Source organism: Glycine max, chromosome 15 (genome assembly GCF_000004515.6).
Source record: "Glycine max cultivar Williams 82 chromosome 15, Glycine_max_v4.0, whole genome shotgun sequence".
NCBI classification, from domain to species: Eukaryota; Viridiplantae; Streptophyta; class Magnoliopsida; order Fabales; family Fabaceae; genus Glycine; species Glycine max.
Genome location: NC_038251.2, coordinates 2,829,028 through 2,853,350, shown reverse-complemented (window position 1 = coordinate 2,853,350; position 24,323 = coordinate 2,829,028). Strand labels below are relative to the sequence as shown.

The 24,323-nt window shown below is 32.1% G+C and overlaps 4 protein-coding genes across 8 annotated transcripts; 2 read left to right on the top strand and 2 right to left on the bottom strand.

The window, feature by feature from the left end:
- Positions 1-2,358: 2,358 nt before the first annotated feature.
- LOC100779272 (probable protein phosphatase 2C 11) lies at positions 2,359-5,262 on the bottom strand. Of its 3 annotated transcripts, XR_001385283.3 has the most exons (4): positions 4,636-5,262; positions 4,307-4,362; positions 3,731-3,844; positions 2,359-2,757 (listed from the first exon to the last, which is right to left on the bottom strand). XR_001385283.3 is itself a non-coding variant. In XM_014768381.3 (3 exons), exons 1-3 carry the CDS (start codon positions 4,678-4,680, stop codon positions 2,689-2,691), a joined length of 228 nt encoding a protein of 75 aa, XP_014623867.1. In that variant the 5' UTR covers positions 4,681-5,259; the 3' UTR covers positions 2,359-2,688. The 3 variants fall into 3 exon arrangements, 2 of the variants coding, with proteins under 2 accessions (XP_014623867.1, XP_014623866.1); XM_014768381.3 differs by lacking the exon at positions 4,307-4,362 and having other exon boundaries at positions 4,636-5,259; XM_014768380.3 differs by lacking the exons at positions 3,731-3,844; positions 4,307-4,362 and having other exon boundaries at positions 4,636-5,253.
- A 5,982-nt stretch (positions 5,263-11,244) lies between these two features.
- LOC100818836 (pumilio homolog 2) lies at positions 11,245-17,514 on the top strand. The gene is made up of 9 exons (XM_003547171.5): positions 11,245-12,353; positions 12,934-14,468; positions 14,570-14,711; positions 14,802-14,909; positions 15,016-15,228; positions 15,311-15,421; positions 15,873-16,067; positions 16,660-16,834; positions 17,021-17,514. Exons 1-9 carry the CDS (start codon positions 11,706-11,708, stop codon positions 17,056-17,058), a joined length of 3,165 nt encoding a protein of 1,054 aa, XP_003547219.3. The 5' UTR covers positions 11,245-11,705; the 3' UTR covers positions 17,059-17,514.
- A 704-nt stretch (positions 17,515-18,218) lies between these two features.
- On the bottom strand, positions 18,219-19,426 carry LOC100815636 (uncharacterized). Its single transcript, XM_003547166.5, has 2 exons — positions 18,911-19,426; positions 18,219-18,580 (listed from the first exon to the last, which is right to left on the bottom strand). Exons 1-2 carry the CDS (start codon positions 19,205-19,207, stop codon positions 18,413-18,415), a joined length of 465 nt encoding a protein of 154 aa, XP_003547214.1. The 5' UTR covers positions 19,208-19,426; the 3' UTR covers positions 18,219-18,412.
- Positions 19,427-19,832: 406 nt separating this feature from the next.
- Positions 19,833-23,818, top strand: LOC100812972 (DnaJ domain-containing protein). Of its 3 annotated transcripts, none has more exons than XM_006596997.4 (5): positions 19,833-20,347; positions 21,630-21,789; positions 22,718-22,750; positions 22,979-23,073; positions 23,202-23,720. In XM_006596997.4, the coding sequence occupies exons 1-5, from the start codon at positions 20,021-20,023 to the stop codon at positions 23,427-23,429; spliced, it is 843 nt and encodes a 280-aa protein (XP_006597060.1). In that variant the 5' UTR covers positions 19,833-20,020; the 3' UTR covers positions 23,430-23,720. The 3 variants fall into 3 exon arrangements, with proteins under 3 accessions (XP_006597060.1, NP_001242578.2, NP_001354435.1); NM_001255649.3 differs by having other exon boundaries at positions 19,963-20,347; positions 22,718-22,768; positions 23,202-23,818; NM_001367506.1 differs by lacking the exon at positions 22,718-22,750 and having other exon boundaries at positions 19,963-20,347; positions 23,202-23,818.
- Positions 23,819-24,323: the final 505 nt, after the last annotated feature.

The following is a 24,323-nucleotide window of genomic DNA, read 5'->3' as shown; positions in this document are numbered from 1 at the left end:
TTGATTCTAGATCATTGCCTACAAGGGCGAATACAATAATGCATTTTTTGGCATACATAAAATGAAAAGAATAAGAACCACAAAGGTCATTCTATAGGAGAAAATAAAAAAAAATCAAAACAAAACAAAAGTATGTTTATTATATTTACATGTAAGCTATTCAACGCTAATCAGTGGACTGGGTCACTGGGATATTAAACAGCCACTTTCTCAGATTCCTATTTCACTAATTTGAGCGATATTTTCATGGTGATCGATGGTGATTTCCCGGTTCTGCAATATATATTGGACTTATTGAACTCATAACACTAGCACATTATATATCTCATAACACTAACACAATTTCAAAATCATACATTCTTAATTCTGAACATTCATTAATCATTAATATATTCTGTAACTATAAATTTCAGTGAATCAGCTACCAACAGGCAACGCATGCCAAAATGTTATACATGTAATATCTTATTTTCTTAAATTACTAATTAGACATACATTTTAACAATAATATTAAATTAATTATTCATTTGAATTAATATTTTTTTATAACGTACTTAAAATAAGAAATATTAAACTATTGTTTTTAGTATTTCAGTGTTTTACTTTATGTTAATTTCGCTATTAAATTTTCTGTGCTATCAACTTAATCACTCAAGTGAAATCAAAATAATGACTCTATATTAGTTATTGTAAATCAAATTAAGAATTATTTTTAAGTTTTCATTGTTTAACTACCGTATCTAACTAAATTTAATAATGTAAAAATTTCAAAGGAAATATTTGGCTGAATTTCTTTGACACAAGGACTGCATTCTGCATATAAGATGAATAAATAAAATACTGCATTTTAAAGATACAGTTCTTGATTTCCGCCAAAAAAGAATATTTTAATATTTGTCCAGAAATTTAGGAGATACTGAGATACCATCACTTACTTTCAAAATCTTCATCATTTCCACCTAGGGAAAAAAAATATAAACAAGAAAGAAATTTCGATGGTGTCTACTGTGAAACTTTGTCAGTTGGCAACTCAATTTTTAGTATTTTAGTGCTTCAAAGCCCAAAACTCACAATGGATCGTTTTTCGCTAATGTGAACGGGCCTGAAGTCCTGAACCATTAATAGTGTCATGTGAGTGGTCCGCGTCTGAACAAAAATAGAAACATCGCTTTGTTTATGAACCAAAAAAACATGTTCGTAGGGTTTCTCAATAACTTGGTATATGATTGGTTTTCAGATAAAATTAATTTTGTCAACAAATTGAGATTCTTATTTTTATTTTTATTTGTTGAATTTGTATTAAAATTTGCGCAAAACATTTTTAACGACAAAACATATACGTAACAGGCAACTAATATAAACTTGGTCCAACACAGGTTTGGATTGGTCAATAAGTAGATCCCTAACTACATGACACTTGCCCCAGACCAACTAAAGGGTACTCCCTGGTCTCAAAGGATATCCCTTTCGAACAAAAAAGATCCATTATCACTCCACCACCACAAAGAACCTCAATAACAAATTGATATTCTCCCTTATCATTCCACTTATATAGGATCAACGAACGTACCATTATATATACCCCTACCATTTGCATGATAAAGGCATGTAACTACATATATACCTAGTAACTATTTATTTATCATTTGCTTTTTTAACATGTACTAATTTGAGTGTGTAAAGTCCTTATAAATGACATCTTGTTGTCACTATTAGAAAAAAGAATGTCTTTTAAAAAAAATCTATGCTTTTTTCTACATAATAAAAAAGAATTATTCATGAAATAATATAATATATAACAAATCATATGTATTGCTTCAATAACTATTTAAGTGACATATCACATAACATATCTAAATAATTTATAAAGATTAAATTAAAATCACTAAAATAAAATTTAACCATGAGTACGTATTGTAAACTAAAGTTAAATTTACCTAAGTTTGAACAATCCTTGGGTAAATGGACTTTTTTTAATATTAGATTTACATTTGATGATAAATTAATCAAAAAGTAAAAATGCTCAGCTTAAATTTAAGAACTTTTAATATATTTACTACAAGCTTAAATTCCATACATTGAAACCTTTCTAACATGCAATTAGAACAATGGAATAAGTTAGAGAAGAAAGCACTGGTGGTGCAAGTAAAATAAAATGTTTCTTGAATTGTAACCTCCTCAAAAGCCCAATAAAATGTTCATTTAATTGTTACCAGTAAAAATAATCATTATTCTGAATATGACTTTTAGTTTAGTTGGTAACATTTCTAATCTTTTAACAAGCATAAAGGCTACCAAAAAATGAAGAGATGATAGGAGAAGTTTTAAAACATCAACAACTCACAAGAAACAAGGAACTTAGAAAGGAGAAGAAAAATGTTTTTAAATTGTTAATAAGTACCTGAATCTTGGTTTCCAACTATATTTATATCTTGAAGAGACCATGATGTCAAATCTCCCCCGGGGCATATAAAGTAGAAAAATAAGGTAAATCATTTGGTGCAAAAGTTGAACATGTACCACAGGGTTGAGCCCAAGCCAAATTAGCTTTTACAAATGAAGGACATCTACCCTAATCCCATCCATCCCCTGACTTTTAATGGCATCCAGTAAGATTATGAAAACTCAAGAAAAACAAACAAAATTACCTGAGAAAAGATTTCTATAAAGATGTGCCTAAATCTCCAGCTAAGTAAGTTTCACTCTTAAGCAGCTGTAGGTATGGATACTTGCAACAGAATTTTGAAATTGCTTTACCTGCAAATCAGTGAGACCATATTGAGAATTATAAAACTAGATTTTAGCCAATAAGTTATGCATGTCAGCCCATTAGGCCATTACCTTAATTTTGAAATATTTTTAGATTTATAAACTTCTCAAAGTCCTCAAGTGAGCTATGATCAATATTACTAAGAGTTTGGAATGGTTAATAGTCTAATATAGATAAAGTGCACACACACCATAAAAGGATGTGAAGTAGACTGGAAAAGCATTCCCATTCAAACTCAAACATGATATCAGATGAATCTAACTAGATAATATGCCAAAAATGTTTAAGCTACAAGGGTTTTTTTTGTCAATAATGAAAATATATTAAACTTGTGAACCACATATTACATGATGGAAGCAAGGTTATTACAAGGCAAATATTTGAAAAGGGAACAAGAAAACTTATGCAGTATTTTATGTCCTATGACAAGTTTGAAAGAATTGTAATTCATATAATGTTGTTATTCATTTAAGTGACATTTGGTCAATGGAAAACAAAAATTAGATAAGGTCAAAAAAGAAAATGAAAACCCGACCAATGACCCAAAAAGAAAACACTATGTCTGCAGGTAAAAGTCACCCCATGCCAAGGTGGGTTCCAAATGAAATTTTAAAATGAAACCACTAAGTTTCAAGCAATATCAAACATTTGAAACCACTTTCTCACTGCACTTAGCTTTCTGAGTAAATGAAATAATTTTCCTAATAATTACAAGGACAATTCCAATGGTAAGATACAAATCACAATTAACTTAAATGATAAATGAATCAGTAAGAAATCATTTCCTCCCTGCTTCTGAAAATGAGTATGGGACATATTAGATAAATATTATTGAAAACATAAAAAGTTGATACAGACCTACATGGCCATCATATTAATAAATTGTGATATTGGAAAATAAAATTTGAGCAAACTAACTTTTTTTTTGGATATTCAAGAAAACAGAGCAAGAAAGTTCACCAGAGCAAGAAAGTTCATCCTTGTTATCTCAAGTGCTTCAAGAGCTTTCAAGCAAGTCTCAACCTCAAGCAGAGAATAATCTTTAAGAGAAGTAGGAAATAGGAAGTTTGCAACCTGAATGAGAAGCAATAATAATGAGTATAGAAATATCTCAAACTAAAAAAAAAAACAAGGAATAGAAAAAAGAAGAAGATCCAACTTGATCAGGAAGGAATTGAATAAATCACATAGCCAGACATTTAACTAGCTTTTTGTGATATGATTCTCCTAAGGTTCTTATCAGATAGTAGCAACAATATTGTTTATATTGAAAATGAAAACCACAAGGAACCTATTTATTGAGTGGTATCCTCTAGAACTCAATAAACCTCAACAAGTCTCTCCTATGCCTGACATGACTAAGAGAGCCACGCCTATTTTTATTTAGTGTGCTTATTAGAAACAACTATATTGAGATATAATGTAGTTAATTACACAAAAAAAACTCCATTATTGCACTAATAAACACAATGGCATGAGAAACATAATGAAAATAAAAGTACAAAATCAATGCGCCACTAGAAGGGTATCACATACCAGTTATAGTCATTCTTATCATTTTTTGAATTTAGAATATCATCAACACCAGCCTTCTGCACAGGAGCAGGTGTAGAAGATGAAATGTTAAAAATGGGATCAACACCCCCATTTGACCATGCAAACATGAAACATACAAGTTAACAAACAGAAATTCAAACAACATAGATCATTTTCAAGTTCTTCACCCACTTTAAAGTCCTAAACCACATGGCAAACTAACATATACACAACTCCAAAAGCTCATCTTAGTACACTAAACACTGCAAAGAAGCAAATCCTAAAAAAAAAAACTCAACACAAAAAAGAAAATGAGCAAAAATATATACCGAGAGGTGCATAGAACTCTTCGGAGCTGTTAAGAAGAAGGTCATTGTGCTCCTTCTCGCGCTTCTTCATCACCAGAAACAATGCGAGTTCCTCCTCCTTCTCCTTCATCACAAAAGCCCTCAAACCCCCAAATTGTTGCTCCCTCTGCTTTAAAGCATCAAGCATTTGCGATTCCTGAGCCCTGAAACTCTAATTCATCCCCAAAATCCAAACCACGCAAACCCTAAATTCCTAAAAACTCCAAATCAAAAAACCTAACCGAGTGTGTTTCCCATTCACCTCACAACAGAGCCAATAACCCCATTTGTTTCCTAAACCATTCGCGGGATTGGGGCTTAGGGTTTCCACTATGGGAGGGATTTGCTTTGCGAAACGATGATATGATTTGTGTTAGCTCAAAAGTGAGAAAGAGAGACACGCCATTTCAAGTAGTGAGAAAGTCTTTTCAAATACGATTTTTGAAGAAACCGACTCAGTAAAGCGTTCTGAAAGACGATTTTCAAAAAATCGTTTTTGAAAAGTTATAATTATTTACAAAAATATCACCGTGAAACCCACGTCCTATAAGAAGATGTATGCAAGCGCCGGATTGTGAGACATACCCTCCAGATTGATTTTAGAATGACATTAAAATAGTCTTCAATATAATATATATTTTGTATTTCAAAAGGATAAAATGTATATTTTAAATTTAAGAGAAAAAGATATGACGTAGACTTAGGGGGTCAAATAACACATGTGATTTATGGTGGACAAAAATAACTTTTGACCATAAGATTTTTTTTTTTGAAATATCGAATGATAATAGCTTAATTACTTGCAACCTTCGGAATAATTTTTTAGACATTAAAATCATTCTGCATATTGTTTGTGTTATCCCTTTGTTTTTTTCGTCTTTCCTTCGACCTGCCGTCGTGATTTTGCCGCATGCAGCCGCCAAATGCGATCTTCGGTGATGACTTTTTTTCTGCTAATTTTCTTCATTCTAGTATTTTAAAGAATTATGTATGATAGTTACTCGCTATAAACAATTATAGTTATCACAAATCACATCCTCAAATGGTCCGCCGAAGAATTCGCCAAAAAAATGTATAATTTAAACATTTTTTTATCGAAATAATTTAAACATCTTTAGGAAAAAGAGAGTGTAAAATAGTAATAATACTACATAATATTGCCAATGGAATATAACCACTTGGACATCTTTTTTTATATTGATAATTTCTCAACGCAAATACTATGTATATATATAATTTGCAATAAAAAAAGAAAGTATAGAAGTTTGATGTGAGAAATAAAAATATTTCATCGTAATGGAACATTGTTATCCTTTTTTCTCTCTCTTTTTCCTGAGGGGACATGTTATCCTTAGGAGTATACACATTAATATTAACGAAGTTCTGGCAAATCACGTTGAGTTTAATTCATCATGCATAATATATAATATATTATAGTTTTGTATTATCATTTAATCATAAATAATTTTAAAAATTAATAAATTTATCATATATAATAAATTATGTTTGTAAACCCATTTCACATGAGAGCGTGTAAATTTTCTCGTCAAATTATTAATTATATCCCAAAGCTACAATACAAAACTTTTATATTAGCATGTGTCTCCTGTTAAGCATATGGAACTAAACTATGAATAATGATGTAACACTATGTGTATAACATATTTTTTTAATGAAAACAACTACTACATGATTATTTATACACACAAAAGGAAATATTATTATTGATTCCCGTGTGAAAGTTATAGGATTTTCATTTTTTATTTTTCTCCTAGTTGTATTTATAATGCTCTTAAGCTGATTTGGCTCAAGTGAGTTTCCTTAGGAAGTTTTTGAGTAGGGGTGAAAATAGGACAGGTTAGGTCAGACTTTAAAAGGTCTGAGTCTACTTACGATTAATTTTTGAGGTTTGACCCTGACCTATAACCTATCAAAGACTTTTATTTTGGTTCGATCTGACTTTTTAAAAGTCTAGCCTGGCCTAGTAGCCTATTTAAAAGTCTTATTCGCATTAAATCTTTAATATTCATAGTTATTTTTATCAAATAAAAAATAGCACACCTTCTATAATAGGCTAAACACAAAATGTTAATTACCTCTCTTAAAGCTTGAAGTGAAAAGGATATGATTTTTGCTTGGTTAGGAAGTTAAAAAAAAACTTGTTAGAAAAAGAATATGATTTTTGTATAGGAACTTAATAGGATATGATTTTTGTATATGAACGTAATAGGATATGATACGATATAATTTTTGTTTGGTTAGGAACATAATAAAATAGTTAAAAAAAAAAAGGAAACCTGATAATAAAAAAAGGATATGATTTTTGTATAGGAACCTAATAGTATAGAAACATAATAGGATAGGATAAAATATGATTTTTATTTGCTCTAGAATACAAAAACGTAATAAAAGAAAAAAGAAATCTAATAGGAATAGAAAAAGGATTAACATAGGAAAACTAATAAAAATAATGAGAAATATAAAGGAACACCGGACTCACATCTTGTAATTAAAATTTTACTTAATTATAAGAATGGAATCTGCTAGTTTTTTAAAAAATAATATTAATTATACCCAAAAAATAATATATATATATATATATATATATATATATATATATATATAGGCCGCCCTATTAGATTTATAAGGCTTTTTAATAAGCCTAAGCTGGTCTATTTAATTTAATAGGTTTTTTTTTCTGTAGGCCAACCTAACCTATTTCCATCCTTACTTTTAAGCGTCCTAGTTTTTCCAATTTATCAACAAAATAATAAGCGACTATTCTGGTCACTAAGTCCGTGATAATTTAATTCTTAAAATAATCAAAATTATAATTAAATTTTTAAAAGAATAAAAAATATGATAAGTTCATCCCAAGATTAAGTTTATAAGACCATTTTATCATTAAATTATAATATTTAATAATTAATTTAATAATAAATTATATTTTTGGAAGACAAATTTAACATTAAATTATAAAATTTAAGAATCAATTTATCATTAAGTTATACATCATCCATAATTGTCATACTTTTTACTCATCCAAATCTAAATAAAAAAATTTCTTCTTTTAAAAATTAAATTATCACCAATTTAATCATTCAAGAATAAAATGCCCATTTGTCTAAATAATTTATGTTAGCGTTGATGGATCAGGTTGATTTTTTTAAGGAGATCATGCTGAATTTTTGTATTCGAAAGACTTATTAGATTAGTGATTTTTTTCCCCAAAACGTGAACCAAATGAAACGTTTTGAACTTATTTATATTAAGGATAAGGTTTAAGTGCTAAATCTTTCAATTGAATGCAATCCTTGTCAAGTGCAAGCTGATATTACGTTATCCAAGTCGAATCCACTTATGTGACGCCACTAGTTACCCATAATTTCAAAATATTAGGGATACCCCGTCACCATGTCTCATGATGACATTTGAAAATTATCACAAAATTCAACTACCACTACATTGTTGTGAGTTAACACATTCAAACCCTGAAAATATCATCACACTCGAAGTCATACAAATTATACATTTTATCTATCACTCGAAGTTATATAACACTTGAACAACCACGTGCCATTGAGAAAGGAGGATTTTTAACCTACATCCAGATTCCAGAGTTGGATTTGCGTAAAAACTAAAAGACCCCTTACATGTAGTATTTTTTATTTATTTTATTATTACAGTGCAGGATAGGTTTTTTCAATCGATAGTCAATATGATATAGTTTCTATCGAAACATTTTAAAAAATATATATTGAGATACTAACATTTATATTTTTAGTATTTATAAATTATTTATCAATATGCTTTTTAAATAGTACAGTATATTGTTTTTAATTCAATAAATAATCTATAGTTCAATTGTTGTGGGCAATGTGCTTATGTTTTGAATGCGAGATTCTGTAGTTATTCATAATGTTATAGCGCATTGAATTGAGGACAGTTTTTCCAGATGGGTAAAACCATTTATGGCAATTTAACTAGCCGAGTAAAGGTAAGTAAATTGCAGTTAAATTCATGAGATGTTAGATCCTTGCAACTTGCAAGTCAATAAATTGCCGACCCAGCATTAATTTTTGGAACAACTTGGTTTCTCATGTAATGTACTCAATACTATTGTGAGTATTATTCGTTGCACCTAGATTCCAAAGAAAAAACAAAAACAAAAGGCCATAATTTTTGAGAAATTAACTTGATGTATTGTATAACATTTTAAAAAATTATATTATTATTCAATCTTAATTCTATTATAAATTTATTAAAAATATATTAAACTTTTATTTTTGATAATAATGATTTTTTATTGATTGATCATGAAATTATTTTCCATGGTCAATACATGAATATTAAATTCTTATTTTATATAACTAAAATTTGTAATAACAATTATTTTAAAAATATTTTATTTTATTTAGATCTTATATCATAAACAAATCCTTAATTCATGAATACTGATAAAAATAATTTGATTAGTTAATTTTAATTAACATTGTCATAAATTTAATTTCTATTCCAAAAATACATATACAATTATTTTTTTTATAAAAGGGAGGGTCACAGTCAACTAAACATTCACTGACTTAATTTCAACTAACTTATAAAATTGATTAATTTAAATAGTGATTAGACATGATAATCATACTTATAATCTAATGATTAGTTTTTTTTTTCAATCAATAATTATAAAATATATTTTCAAATGAGTCAGTAAATCTATCCACCATTTTTTTTTATAAATGAGTCATATCTCGTTAATAAACTTTATAATAAATTAAGAATATAAAAAAGAAATTAGGAATCTATATATTTGAAATTACTACTACCATTTGTTTATTATATAAAGATTTGGAAGTAGTAATAAATAAAATATTTAAATATATAAATTATATTTTAAATTTATAGTGAATAAATTAAATTTGGATATAAAATTATTTTTAATTATTGATATTTTTTATTAAAAAGGACGCCTTCCAAGATACAGAAGAGAAAAAGGAAACAAATTATGTTAGACACAAGAACAAAATTTACATAATTTTGTATAGTTTTTTTTCCTCTCGTATTTAGTATTAGTAACGTGAAATGAATTATTTATCACCTTAAGAAACCAAAGATATTCTGCAAACCTATTTCATCAAGAGCTCAACTATAAACTCTAGGTATAAGAAGTAAAAAGGTAGGGCTACCCTGTCCTTGGGAGTTGGGGGACATAAAGTATTAATTAAGAGTGGATTTTTTTCTTGTTGATTGGTATTGAGACTTAGGAGTAGATTTAAGTTCAGTAAAAAAAATTGTTTATATACACACATATAAAAATCAAAAGAAAAATGGAATGAGATTAATTTTAATCGGAAAATTTATTATTCTCATAGCACTAATACGTGAGAACAATTCTATGTTTCTCTCTCTGTATCTATCTATTTATCTATTTATACAAATATTTTATTTTTTTTAATAACTCGTATAATTTTTTTCTTTTGACGTTTTTAAAAATTATTATATAATTTTTAATAAATAATTTGTAGCCGATAACATGTAAATAAGTGGTTGATTGAATTTGTTTATAATTATTATTTCAATATAAATAAATAAACCCTAATTAATAATTTCAATAAACTACTCAGTTACACACTATTAATTACAAATTTATTTATCGCTAAATACCAAAATAAAATAAATTTATTTATCACTTATTTAATAATTTTCAAAACTAAGTAAATACTAATTACTGTATTTATTTAAGTTATTGGGTATTGTAACTTTAATTCCAGAAAATTAAAGGTAAGTTTACCTTTAAAATATTTCATAAGATGAGATTGATACAAATTTTCCACATCATATTGTAATTTTAAAAATGTTATCATAAAATAAATTTAAGCCCTGGAAAATTAGTTATTAAATGTATCCTATGAAAGTATTTTAATTATTTAAATATAATATTTTTGTTTACTTTCTTAATTGATATATTAAAATGTGTAAAAAATTTATATTGTTATATCTTTTTATGACCTCTCTCTAAATATTTTATAAGAAACATATTACATTAAAATTAAATTCATTCAGTAAAGACATTAATAAATATGTTAGTATTAAAAGAAGATAAACGTTAATCAATATTTTTATGCCACTAATTTTGGAAATAAAATAAGATTTTTTTTTATTGAGATGCATAAAGATGTGTTCTTCTATAATTTTGTAAAATTATTATTATTGTTTATTTATTTATCAATTTTTTAATCATATAAAATAACTTAAAGGATAATTATAATGAAAAGAAAAAAAATACTCTTATTTATTTGACTAAATTTCGCCCTATTTTTATTCAACGGGCGAATCTATTAATACTACGTGTCAGTCTTACAGAATCTATTTTTGCATTTTCGCAGAAAAAAAAGGAAACCCCTATCTCTTTGGCCATGTCAACAATCCCACTACATCAGTCCCTTATCACTTGGTCAATAGTCCCTGATTATTGGGAAATATAAATACACTAGTAGTATTTATTTTAGATATTTCTGTAAAAAAAAAAAAGTGATACATTTGGAAATTGAAAAATAAAAAACCTAAATAAATATAGGTTGGGTTTGCCATCAATATCATATATAGTCCTCCTCGAAATAGAACAAACAAAACCCTAAGGGTTCTTCCAATCGCCGCCGGATTTTAACCCTTACATTGTCACTCTCTCATTCCATCTTGTTGCACGAACCCTCACCTCAATTTCACCCTTATTACTGATTTCTTTTCACTAATTATGCCGTGCTTAAATTTGTTTTCCCAACCTGACTGATTCTTCAGTTAGTTTTCGTTTCAGCTCTGCGAATGACCTGGGTATAATTTTCATGGCCATAATTTATTGTGACTATTATTGTTTTGATTTTAAGTTTCGTTCGCAGCAGTTATGAGTGAGCACGCCTGAAGTTGTGAATATGGGGCTTACGCGATTTGGTGGGAAAAGTTTGGGTTTTTGAGTTGTTTAGCGGTTTAGGGTTTGAGGATAGTGATCAGGTTGTGGTTGGTGAAACCACGATGATCAAATTGAGTTTTTGATAATGTTGTCTGAATTGGGGACAAGACCGATGCTTGGTGGTAACGAAGGTTCCTTTGGGGATGAACTGGAGAAGGAGATAGGGATGTTGCTTCGTGAGCAACGAAGACAGGAGGTTGATGATCGTGAACGTGAACTCAATCTGTATAGGAGTGGATCGGCGCCTCCAACTGTGGAAGGTTCCCTCAGTGCAGTTGGAGGGTTGTTTGGAGGCGGTGGCGGTGGCGCTGGCACCGCCGCTGGTGCGGTGTTTTCGGAGTTTTCTGGGGCCAAAAGTGGGAATGGTTTTTCTTCTGAGGAAGAGCTTAGGTCTGATCCGGCTTATCTTTCATACTATTACTCCAATGTGAATTTGAATCCCCGGCTTCCGCCTCCTTTGCTCTCAAAGGAGGATTGGAGGTTTACACAGAGACTAAAAGGTGGAGCTTCTGTTCTTGGTGGAATTGGAGATAGGAGGAAAGTGAACAGGGCTGATGACAATGGTGGCAGATCACTGTTTGCGACTCCTCCCGGTTTTAACATGAGGAAACAAGAGAGTGAGGTGGAGAGTGAAAATCCAAGAGGTTCGGCTGAGTGGGGTGGTGATGGACTCATTGGTTTGCCTGGCTTAGGTCTTGGCAGCAAACAAAAGAGCCTTGCAGAAATTTTTCAGGTGGCTTTCTTCTTTCTTGCGTTTTGATTTTTGGTTGCTTTACTCCTTTGCATCTGCCTCTTTTTCCTTACACTGTATTATGTGTCATTTTTACTCTGATCTTTGCACAAAATAAGAGACGGGTTTTCTGAGATTGAAAATGTGGGGTTTTGATGTTTGAACAGTTGGTTAAATCCCGTTCCTGTGCGAATTAAAGTTTTGTTCACTGCTAAATTTAAACATACCGCTGTTTCATATACTTTTTTTTTTGTTTTAGCTTTTCTACAATGTAATTTCTAGATCTTGTGTTGTTTGAAAATGGCAGTATAATATTCATGTGAAGCTTTTTCATTATGTTATTGTTCAGCTTCCGATGTCCAGTTCCTTCTTATTTGTCCAGTAGTTCTCCACCCTTTTAATTCATACTGGCTGAAATATTGGTCCTCATAGTTCTGTACCTTGTTCTATTGCATCCACTGTAAAATCTTTTGGGTGCTCATACACAGGTGTCAGACCGATATAGGATGCATTTTTTTTTATGTTTATTTATATGTTTTACCCTTTTTCTGCTACCCATAATTTATATCCAGTAATTGTGCAGGATGATTTGGGACTTAACGCTTCTGTCACTGGCTTTCCATCTCGTCCTGCCAGCCGTAATGCATTTGATGAAAATGGCGATATCATATCATCTGTTGAATCAGAACTGGCTCATTTACGTCGTGATTCCTTGGCCACTGATACCTTAAGATCTGTATCAAATGTCCCTGTGTCATCTGCTGCCCAAAATACTGGCCCACAAGCTTCCTATTCTTATGCTGCTGCACTAGGTTCTTCCTTGTCGCGTAGCACTACTCCTGATCCACAACTTGTTGCTAGGGCTCCCAGTCCCTGCCCCACACCTATTGGGGGTGGGAGAGTTGTAGCTGCTGAGAAGAGAGGTATTAACAGTCCTGATGCTTTTAATGGTGTTTCATCTGGAGTCAATGAGCCTGCAGATATTGTGGCTGCATTGTCTGGCATGAATCTGTCAGCTGATGATGTGTTAGATGGTGATAGCCATTTCCCGTCACAGGTTGAGTCAGATGTTGATAATCATCAGAGATACCTATTTGGCATGCAAGGTGGTCAGGATCCTGGCAAACAACATGCATACTTAAAGAAGTCTGAATCAGGACACTTGCATAAATCTGCTTACTCTGATTCAGGTAAGAATGGTGGGAGTATGTCAGACATCAACAATCCATCTTTGGATAGGCATGCTGAGCTACAAAAGTGTGCTGTTCCTCCCAATAACTCATACTTCAAGGGATCACCTACCTCAGCTTTTAGTGGTGGAGGTGGCGTGCCTGCTCAGTACTCGCCCTTAGATGGTACTAATTCAGCATTTACTTACTATGGCCTGAGTGGGTACGCTGGAAATCCAGCATTGGCATCCTTGGTGGCTAGCCAACTTGGAACTAGTAATCTGCCACCCTTATTTGAAAATGTTGCTGCAGCATCAGTGATGGCAGCTCCTGGAATGGACTCAAGAATTCTTGGAGGTGGTTTGTCTTCTGGAGTCGCTGCTCCATCTGATGTGCATGGTCATGGTAGAATGGGAAATCAAATTGCAGGTGGTGCTCTTCAGGCTCCTTTTGTTGATCCCATGTATCTTCAGTATATAAGGTCATCTGAGCTTGCTGCTGCACAACTTGCTGCTCTCAACGACCCTTCTGTGGACAGGAACTACTTAGGCAACTCATACATGAATTTACTTGAGCTTCAGAAGGCTTATCTTGGGACGCTGCTTTCACCTCAGAAGTCACAATACAATGTTCCTCTGAGTGCTAAATCAGGTGGCTCCAATCATGGTTATTATGGAAATCCTGCGTATGGCTTATCTTACCCAGGAAGTCCAATGGCAAACTCTTTATCTACTTCGCCTGTTGGATCTGGAAGTCCTATTAGGCACAATGACCTGAATATGCGTTTTGCTTCTGGAATGAGGAATTTAGCTGGGGTCATGGGACCATGGCACCTAGATGCTGGTAACATGGATGAAAACTTTGCTTCATCACTTTTGGAAGAGTTTAAAAGCAATAAAACCAAGTGTTTTGAGCTTTCTGAAATTTCTGGTCATGTTGTTGAATTCAGGTATATATTTTTTTTCCTTTTGAGTTGTTTTGGTGTTTAATTTTATATTGCCATAATGTCTACTAATGAATTAAGTTCAATGATATTGCTCTAACATGCAGTGCTGATCAATATGGGAGCCGGTTTATTCAACAAAAGCTTGAAACTGCAACTACTGAAGAAAAAAACATGGTTTATCAAGAAATCATGCCTCAAGCTCTTGCTTTGATGACTGATGTCTTTGGTAATTATGTGGTTCAGAAGGTAATCATTACCCATTCTCTATATTGCCTATGCATGCTCAAATGATTCTCTTTTATGGATCTTGTTAGCGTGACAATTGGTATCTGGCAGTTTTTTGAGCATGGACTTGCATCCCAGAGAAGAGAGTTAGCCAACAAGCTTTTTGAACATGTTCTGACGCTTAGCCTTCAAATGTATGGTTGTCGGGTCATTCAGAAGGTATTCACAGCTATGGGTGCTAGTATTTGACATTTCTATGTATGGCTCTGTATCCATAATGTTCTGAAGATGCCATCCTTCTATATTTTTTTATTGTGCTCTTCAGGCCATAGAAGTTGTTGATCTGGACCAGAAGATAAAGATGGTTCAAGAACTTGATGGAAATATCATGCGTTGTGTGCGAGATCAGAATGGCAATCATGTAATTCAGAAATGTATTGAATGTGTCCCTGAAGATGCAATCAACTTTATTGTCTCAACTTTTTTTGATCAAGTTGTGACACTATCAACCCATCCATATGGTTGCCGGGTGATACAGGTAAGATTTTTTCAGTGCTTATGTTACTCCTTTTGCATACCTAAAATCCCTGAACTTATCATAATTATCTTTTGCATGACAGAGAGTACTGGAGCATTGCAAAGACCCTAACACCCAGCAAAAAGTTATGGATGAGATTTTAGGAGCAGTTAGCATGTTAGCCCAGGATCAGTATGGCAATTATGTTGTCCAGGTAAATCTATTATGATTACTTATAGTTTGGACTTTTCAATGCCACAATTGTGAAAGGTACTTATGGTTTGGGTTTACTTTTGGTTGGGTATCCTAACAATGCTCTTATGTTTTCCTGAAATTAATCCCTTTTTTTTGGAGTTTTTTACTGAGATTCTGTCAATTGACTTTAAGGTATGGATGTCTTCTCTTTGTTTTGATTTAAGGTCATTTGCTTAGGATTTAATACTTTGTTTTATTTTGAATGTGTTTGAAAGCATGAACTCATCAGTCATAAATATAATTGTTACTTACTTTTTTTAATAATCTGTTGCTGAATGTTATAACTGGCAGTCCTTTTGGCTTTATGTGTATAACATGCCATCCAATTTTTTTCTTGTGATATATGGGCTTCTATCTCCACTCAAATGCTTCTGATCTCTTGCTTCGTTTCATCTTCTCTTAAATAACAGCATGTACTTGAGCATGGGAAACCTCATGAGCGATCCGCCATTATCAAGGAATTAGCAGGAAAGATAGTTCAAATGAGTCAGCAGAAGTTTGCCTCAAATGTTGTGGAGAAGTGTTTGACCTTTGGAGGTCCTTCTGAACGCCAATTACTTGTGAATGAGATGCTTGGTTCCACAGATGAAAATGAGCCTCTTCAGGTTTTTCTTTTTTACCTATATCTCCACCCTCCATAAAAAAAAAAACTCAATCCCCCTTTTTTTGAGACAATTTGGTATATAAAGATATATTGATGATAATGAAATGGGGCTATTTAGCTTGCTCAGTCAAGGCTTGAAATGCCAATCTTTGTCCAAATAGGCCATGATGATCACATGGTGAATATGAGGTAGGCTGAAATGTCAATGATCTATTGGTGAACAACTGATTATTCTGAAGACTTTAGAATTATCTGTCCAATTTAGCTTTAAGTAGGGTGTTACTCTAATTGAAATATCTTTGACCCAAAAATTTCTTTAGAAGTTAATATTCTCAATGCATCCAGGATTGTTTTAATGTTTGAACTGAACAAAATGTTGTCACATTCAATATTTTGATTAAACTTTGATCCTCAAAGTTTTCTGGTCAAGAAAAAATATGGTTAATTTTTTTTTCTTATAATTTAATACACTGGTGATGATAATTGTAATGGGTGCTCTAGTTATACCAAACTCTCAGCACATCTTGACAAAATTGATAGTAGGACTCATTCATTCCTTCTTATGATATATATCTTGTTCCTCTTATATGCAGGCAATGATGAAAGATCAATTCGCCAACTATGTTGTACAAAAGGTGCTGGAGACTTGTGATGACCAACAGCGAGAGCTAATTCTTTCACGAATTAAAGTTCATTTGAATGCATTGAAAAAGTACACCTATGGGAAGCATATTGTTGCTCGTGTAGAGAAACTTGTTGCTGCTGGAGGTAATTATTTCTTGCTTGCATTACCGCTACATTCTCTGAATATGTGCATGAATAGGAGATACACACCTGAACTACCCTGCCAATTATATGCCTTTAGTTGCATACTTTACTGTTTACTTTTGATCTGCTAAGGTATTACGTTACATTACGTGTAGTTTGCCAACTGGGTCATGTAATTTGTTGCAGAGAGGAGAATTGCTGCTCAGTCTCCTCATCCTGCTTAGGTGGGCATAGAAAGTTGTTTGTACAGCTAACTGAGGCTAGTGTGAGCTTCCTCCTCTCTTTTCCTGCATCCGGAGGTTATGTTTATTCCTATCTCAATCTGTCGTGATGGGTAGTGGCCGATTGGAAATAAAAACACTATCGGTTTTAATGAAGAACTGTACATTTTGTAGTCCAAAGTTTATACATAGAAGAAGAATTTAAGTGAGGCGAGGCTCAGATGTGTAATACTCACCTGATGCCCCCCTGCAGCAGAGGAGATAAAGCGACAATACGAGCCTTTTTAAGGATGTAAAGTTTTATAAAACGAACGGTGAGGTAGTTTATAAGTTGACGCGACTGTACAAAATGTTGGCATGTGGAGAGCTGTTTATGTTTAGGTGAGAGCAGGGTTTTTCTTTCATGTATGTTTATTGACTTTATTATGCCCCAATTTTACAAGTTTACTTTCCCCTTCATTTATATCTTGTGATAGCGATCATGTCTTAAAAACTAGTACTAACAAAGTCAATTTCACGTGTTGTGTCACATGTTTTGATGGAAAATTTGACCAATTAATTTCGATACACATTCTAATTAAATTTGGTGGTTGAAAACCAAATCCATCAAACAATAACACAAACGAGTTTTTTTTAATAGTGACATTCTAGTTCTTGTGATCAACGTGTTCATATTTCTTTTCTTCATCTTTGATGAGAGTGGAATAAGCAACTGCAATGAAGAAAATGATTTTTAAGGGGTTGACAGAAATCAGCTTATAAATATTATTCTTCTTTTCAAAGGCATATAAATATTATTGAAAATGTTCATTTTTATCAACACATTTTCATGTAATTATGGTTAACTAAAGTCAACAAATAAGTGAATTAAATGAAACTTTTATTACTATGTTTTAGTCAAATTCGATTGGCAGATTACACGTTTTATCTTTGTTGAAAAAAATTAGACGCATAGGATAAGTGCATAACCATGAACCAGGAACCGCCCATGATTCACACTACAGATACAAAATAAAAAATAAAAAAGGAACATCCACGACTCATCATATCATATGAATTTCAAACAAAAAACCAATAATGAACAACCACAACGTAGGCATGGGGCAGTTTCAATAAATTCTGCGGTCCATTCAGCGTTTCCTGAAATGCTGTGTTGCAATGAATTTAATTTAACTAATTAATCCAACAAGGTTAATTACTCGCATTCCGCCGTTAAACACATGTTTTGTTTTGGAAACTCAAAATCACACTGTGATGAGAACTAAGCAATAGCAACACGGAAAAGACAAAAAGAAAAGAAAAAGAAAGGTTAAAGTAAAAATTCATTTGAATGCAAGGCAAGAGGACCTGAAATGGTTCATTCATCAACCTCGTCTTCAACATATTTTTGGCCAAATCCTCTAGGTCCTGCCCTGGCTCTGCCCACCTTCTTCCTCTTCTTATTCTTGCCCTTAGCAGCTTCTTCTTTCTCAAACTTCTCTTTCTCTCTCTTCTGCAGGAAATCCGTCACTGCTAGATAGATAACCTGCAACACAACAAACAGAACTAGGCGCATTCAGAACAGAACTATAAAGGATAAATGATATTTTTAGTCTCTTAATTTAATTTTTAAATATATAAAAAGTGTGACAAATTAGTTTCTAAATTTTATAACTTAATACCTAATTCATCCTAAAAAAAAGACAACTTGTCAAATTGATAGGATCAACATTACACAATGATAAAATGATCTTATAAATATAATAAAAAATTGTCACACTTTATACTCTTTCAAGAATTAAATTGTGACCTGTGAGAGACTAAAATTTTAGCAAAGTGTAAGAGAGTTAAGTAGGGAGTTGTTTTACAGTTTTACCCCAATAGTGATAGCGGATAGGCCAACGAAAGCAATAAAGAAAAGAGCGGATACGACTGTGGCCACCCCTTGATCGGTGGTTTTGTACAATTGTTCCGCAGCATCCACCGCATCTTGGGCAGCAGCAGCAGCAGGAGGAGGAGGAAGAAGAATGGGTCGGAGTATGTTGTTTTTTTGAAGTACTGGGTTGTGAAAAAGGATGAACTTTTTGGATTGGAAGGGTGGAAGAGTAAAAGAAGAAGCTGCAATTTGTGGAGATGAGGATGCAAATGTGGTGGCCATTGCTGCAATCCTCATCACTGCCTCAGCTTCCAAGCACTTTTCCTTCTCTGACGTGGCACCTTGGATTGGTGGGAGAACCTCTCCAACAGGATTTTGGATGCAGCTCTAATACAACTCTACTCTGCTTTCTCTCAGATAACCTTCAACTAAAAGGTTTCTTTTCTTTGTGGGCATCAATTGTTCCTCCTACCATAGGCCCAATAACATAGAGGCTCACAAGTCATATCTACATCTTCATCAAGCATCTAAACATTTTGTTTTTAGACTTTAATGATGCAGGTTTTTACATTGTTATTTACTTATAAATTATTATTTAAATTATTTTAAAAATTATTATATATATATATATATATATATATATATATATATATATTTCCCATACAATTAGGTATATTTTCTTCATTTGATAACTTGACTTATAGACTTTTGTACCAAATTAATATAATATGTTTTTAATGAGTTATTTATCTAAAAGAGATTTATAGTTTTAGATTTTTTTAATTAATACTCTAATTTCTTCAATCAATATTAAATATAATATGATATTTATAAGTTATTTTTAAATTAATATTGTATTAATTAAAATTATGGATTTTCTAAATTAACGTATAAAACTATTATTGTCTGTCTGTTTTTTTAAGGGAGGAGAAAAAGAGGTAGTTAATAGTTACCATTTTTTAAAAAAAATAAAAAATAAAATTGGTCGTGGGTTGAGTAAGTTAAACGAAATTTCAATCCAAAATGTTTGGGACTTTGTTTGGGTGATAAGAGAGCGATGTTGGTGTTCCGAAGATTGATCCAGAATCCTCCTATGAATGACGATAAGAGATGAGAGAACAAAGCTTTGGAGATAAAATGCATGGAATAACTCTCCCTCTCACTGCAACTGCAAATAGCTTCCTTTTGAGATCTCCTCTACCAAGTTGTTTCATACCCACTTGTAAAGTTAGCTACGGATTTCGTTTTAACCATTCTCAGTGGAAGCACCATAAAACAGAAGGATGGAGCAATAGGAATAGAACGATGGTGGTGAGAGCAAGGCGTAGCGAGTCACCGTATGATGTTTTGGGAGTGTCTCCATCAGCATCCGTCGACGAAATCAAAAAGGCCTATCGGAAACTTGCTCTTAAGTATCATCCCGATGTTAATAAAGAGGTAATTGCTTTGTTTGACGTTTGTCAATGTCATTGCTCTCTCATTAGTGTGTGTTTTGAAAATGTTAAGGTTAATAAGCAGACCAGACATCTAGAGATTTGACAATTGTTGGTGGGTTTATTCTGTTAGAGTTAAGTTATCCAAATTTAAGTTCAAAAGTAAATATTTTACCATGTTATATGGGGAAATGAATAGAAATTGTTTATGATTTAGGGAATTTTTTTATAATTAGGGGGTTTATCCTTTGTTAGGATGTTAATTGTTTCAAGTTGCAGCCATATTGTCCCAATTCCTCTTTATTGTATGTTTCTCTAATGTTTAGCTTCAGGGGTGGGGGGTTCCTCTTTACAAAGCTGGATACTTCTCTATGGATAGATTGAGGTTGTGTGTTATTGGTTATCATTGTGTCTGGAATGGATCAAAATTGTCCCATCGAGATTGACTGGTTTGTGCAAAACATAACTCAGACTTTGCTTATCTCCAATGGAAAGGTATAGTACTGTTGAATTATGTGATGGTACTCTTTACTGAGTATTCTGCACTGATGGTATTTTCTGCATATGCAAGATTTCGATTGTGGTAACAAGTTTGGTATAGTTTGGCACTCTCTACTTTAGTATAAACACAGCTACTGTGTTGATTGTATGCCCTATTGTCCTTCAATGAAAAGATGAATTACATAATCCGGCTGTGTCACAAGGTCTTAGTGATTTGTATCCATGGTTCCATTGCCATCAGAAACTATAAGTTTCACCAGAATTTTCATGAATGGGCATTTACCGATCTAGATCCACCTTTAATATGTAGCCTGATTATTGACTCTCCTGCTTAGCAAAGCACATTCATTCCCTTTTACATGTGTACTAGTTCTCATAAGTTGAAAAAACTGTGGATATAGATGGTTAATTAACTGAATGTGACATATCAGGTCATGACCCTCATGTCCTAGCACTTGTAATCAGAATATCGTCTTCCAATCTTGAATTTTACTTAAAAATTTTGGGCAAAAATTATAATATTGCTTCAATGATGTAAATTGATCAGAAATCAGAAATCAGAAAAAACAAATGTAAACTTGTTCACAAGGACAAAGTTGTAAAAGCTTGCTGTATGCATTATGCTGAAAGTGCTTCAATGATGTAACACTTCTATTTTGGATTGTGTGTTAGTGATTGCTCACATTGATTTTTACTATATTTCTAATTAATGTATTAATAATTAACCATCAGAAGATTGAAATATGTTGTGCTTATTTATGTAATTTTAAAGTTTCTTTTCACAGGATAAGGCACAGGAGAAGTTTATGAGGATAAAACATGCATACAATACATTGCTAAATTCTAGTTCCCGCAAAAAATATGATTCTGGAAGTCGAGGTTATGATTTTTCTCAAGGAAGCCGAAGTAGGAATGTACAAACTGAAGAAGAATTTTATGGACTAGGTAAAGATTAATAATCATCTGCAATATTGTTTAAAATCTAGCTACAAAACGTCACTTTTGAATATGTTCTTCATTTTTATAATTGCCGTTACACATCTGCAATATTTTTTTCTTTTTATTCTTTTAAAAAGAGAAATATACCGAGTTCTATAAACTCAAAATAGCGGAAGGGAGATACGCTCCGTGAATGATTAGGCTTTGATACAATGTCAAAGAATTATGGGTTGAGGATTAGGGAAGAAGTAAAAGAAAAAAGACAGCTCAAAGTACCAAACTAAAATATATTATTGACAGTATTTAATGTTGTGAAGCATACCTTAATCTAATACTCCTATTTATATTATTAATTAGGTTCATTAGTGATTACTAGTACTGACCATGCCGCATGCTAGTTAAAACTTTAAGCTGCCGGCCCTATATGTTTCCTTTTTGTCCTTGCACCCTCTTCTGATGCTAATTGTTGACCTTTAACTGTCTGAGAGATAATTTTCAATACACTCATCTAAGTTCTAATACTATTTTTTTTCCCTAACACTGTCTGAGAGATAATATTATATTTTAGGATTAAATATGTTTTTATTCTCTCTCTCTATATATATATACCGAAATTTGTTTTTTGGTCCCTATAAAGAATTGTCTCCTTTTGGTCACTCATTTTTTGCAAATGTGTCAAGTCCTTGTATCACATAAAACATCATCTCTTTTTGGTCCCTTGTTTATGGAAATAGAGACCAGTTGATCACACTGACACATTTCCATAAATGAAGGGTAAAAAGGCTATGATTTTTTTAGGGCCTATAAGCGTGTATTGTCCCAAAGACTAAAACATATTTAATCCTTGCTATTTTTGGTTTCTTATCCTATCATTTTATAAAGTTAGCTAATTTTTATTTTAATCTTCTTATGGTCCAACATCTTAATGATGCAGGTAATTTTTTGAGGGATGTTCAAATAACAATAGGTAGATACATACTCTCTGGTAGGCATCATGTTGCTCATAAGTTTAACCTGTATTTATTACAAATTCTGCTGGGCTTTTGATGACCAAAAAAAAAATCTGCTGGGCATTGATTATCCCATATAAATCTATCAACAGGGGGAAAGGGATGTATGTCTCTAGTATATTGCAACTTAATTTTGTAATTCCTTTCTTTTTAGTGTTTGAGACCTCTTGGTTTTGTTATTACAGAGGACTTCTTTAAGGATCTTCAAGAAGAATTCAAGAACTGGGAAGCAAACGCTGCTTCACAAGGAAAGCCAAAGAGTCTATGGGAGGAATTGGCGGTGAGACTTCCTGCTTACATCCTTATCTGTTTGTTTTTGAATTATGATGTGTAGATGAGCCATCTAGATATATAGTTGGCAACAGGTCCTAAATGAGGATTCATAATATTTGAAATTTTACCTTTCAGGAAATAGGAGAAGAATTTGTGGAGTTCCTTGAGAAAGAACTTAATATTACTGATCAAAATGATGATTATAAAACGTCTCAGGGAGAAAATACATCCAACTTTTCTGGGACGGAGACACCAAGCAATAGCAGTCAAGGTGAAGCTAGCAAGGGAAACAGAAGCGTTGACGATAACATTGAGGAAATAGAAGCTACTCTGGCTCAGTTGAAAAAGGAATTAGGTTTATAGCATAAAAGGATTAGGTTCCTCCATTTGGTAGAGAGAAAAAGTCACAGAATTCATTGCCTCTCATTCTTGGCACAAGACATGGCCTTTAATTATGTGAAGGCATATCTCTTGGTGGCCATTGGGAACCAAAGTCACCAAATTGACTATGTAACACTAGGGCTTCATCTGTTTTATTTTTTTTGTTTTCGGTGTTAGTTGGGTGGGTAGGGGCAGTATAACAACACTAAAACTTAAATCATGGATGTATTTGGTGAGATGAATGCAAGAGAAATGTAAAGGGATTATAATTTATTTGGTTTGTGAAACATTTTATGCGGAACTCGAAACATTGACAAATTTATTTGGATTCTAAGGACATTTACAAACAAATGTAAAGGGTCCACTTCGTGAATTCTGAATTTCCATTTACCTTTCCCCATTATTTTTTTTGCCATCTATAGGAAGCTTTCTGATACAAATCTCTTTCATAATGTGATTATAAACTATGATCTTACAAGTTGATACTATTAAACTAGATATGTATCCGCACATCACGTGAATGCTTAAACATTTTCCTTTTATTATAATTATTAACCTAACGTAACATGTAAAATAAAACTCCATTCTAATAATAATTTTAAACTGACATAGTGCCTTGACTTCTTCTTTTTTTTTTTTATCTCAATTTATACATATTGTTGTTCTAATGAAAAAAAAGAGATATATAATGCTTTAATCTCTTCAATTTTATCTAACTTTACTATGCATTTTTTACCTCTATTTTGGATGGATACAAATAGACAGTAAAAAAAATAATCTAATTTTAATGGTTGACAATTAGTTAGAAGAAAAAAAAATGTCATAACATTGATTTACTCAAGTAATTGAAGCACCTTAATATATAAGATAAAATAA

What these genes read in the sequence shown, in the direction of transcription:
- LOC100779272 (XM_014768380.3), bottom strand. Translation starts at nt 4,801, where the DNA reads ATGCTTGATGCTTTAAAGCAGAGGGAGCAACAATTTGGGGGTTTGAGG. An exon ending in AGAGTTCTATGCACCTCTCG is followed by an intron (nt 2,758 to 4,635) that starts GTATATATTTTT and finishes ACTGATTTGCAG; the next exon opens with GTAAAGCAATTTCAAAATTC.
- LOC100818836 (XM_003547171.5), top strand. Translation starts at nt 11,706, where the DNA reads ATGTTGTCTGAATTGGGGACAAGACCGATGCTTGGTGGTAACGAAGGT. An exon ending in GCCTTGCAGAAATTTTTCAG is followed by an intron (nt 12,354 to 12,933) that starts GTGGCTTTCTTC and finishes GTAATTGTGCAG; the next exon opens with GATGATTTGGGACTTAACGC. An exon ending in ATGGCAATTATGTTGTCCAG is followed by an intron (nt 15,422 to 15,872) that starts GTAAATCTATTA and finishes CTTAAATAACAG; the next exon opens with CATGTACTTGAGCATGGGAA.
- LOC100815636 (XM_003547166.5), bottom strand. Translation starts at nt 19,207, where the DNA reads ATGAGGATTGCAGCAATGGCCACCACATTTGCATCCTCATCTCCACAA. An exon ending in TATCCGCTATCACTATTGGG is followed by an intron (nt 18,581 to 18,910) that starts GTAAAACTGTAA and finishes GTTGTGTTGCAG; the next exon opens with GTTATCTATCTAGCAGTGAC.
- LOC100812972 (NM_001255649.3), top strand. Translation starts at nt 20,021, where the DNA reads ATGAGAGAACAAAGCTTTGGAGATAAAATGCATGGAATAACTCTCCCT. An exon ending in AGAAGAATTTTATGGACTAG is followed by an intron (nt 21,790 to 22,717) that starts GTAAAGATTAAT and finishes TTAATGATGCAG; the next exon opens with GTAATTTTTTGAGGGATGTT. An exon ending in GTCTATGGGAGGAATTGGCG is followed by an intron (nt 23,074 to 23,201) that starts GTGAGACTTCCT and finishes TTTACCTTTCAG; the next exon opens with GAAATAGGAGAAGAATTTGT.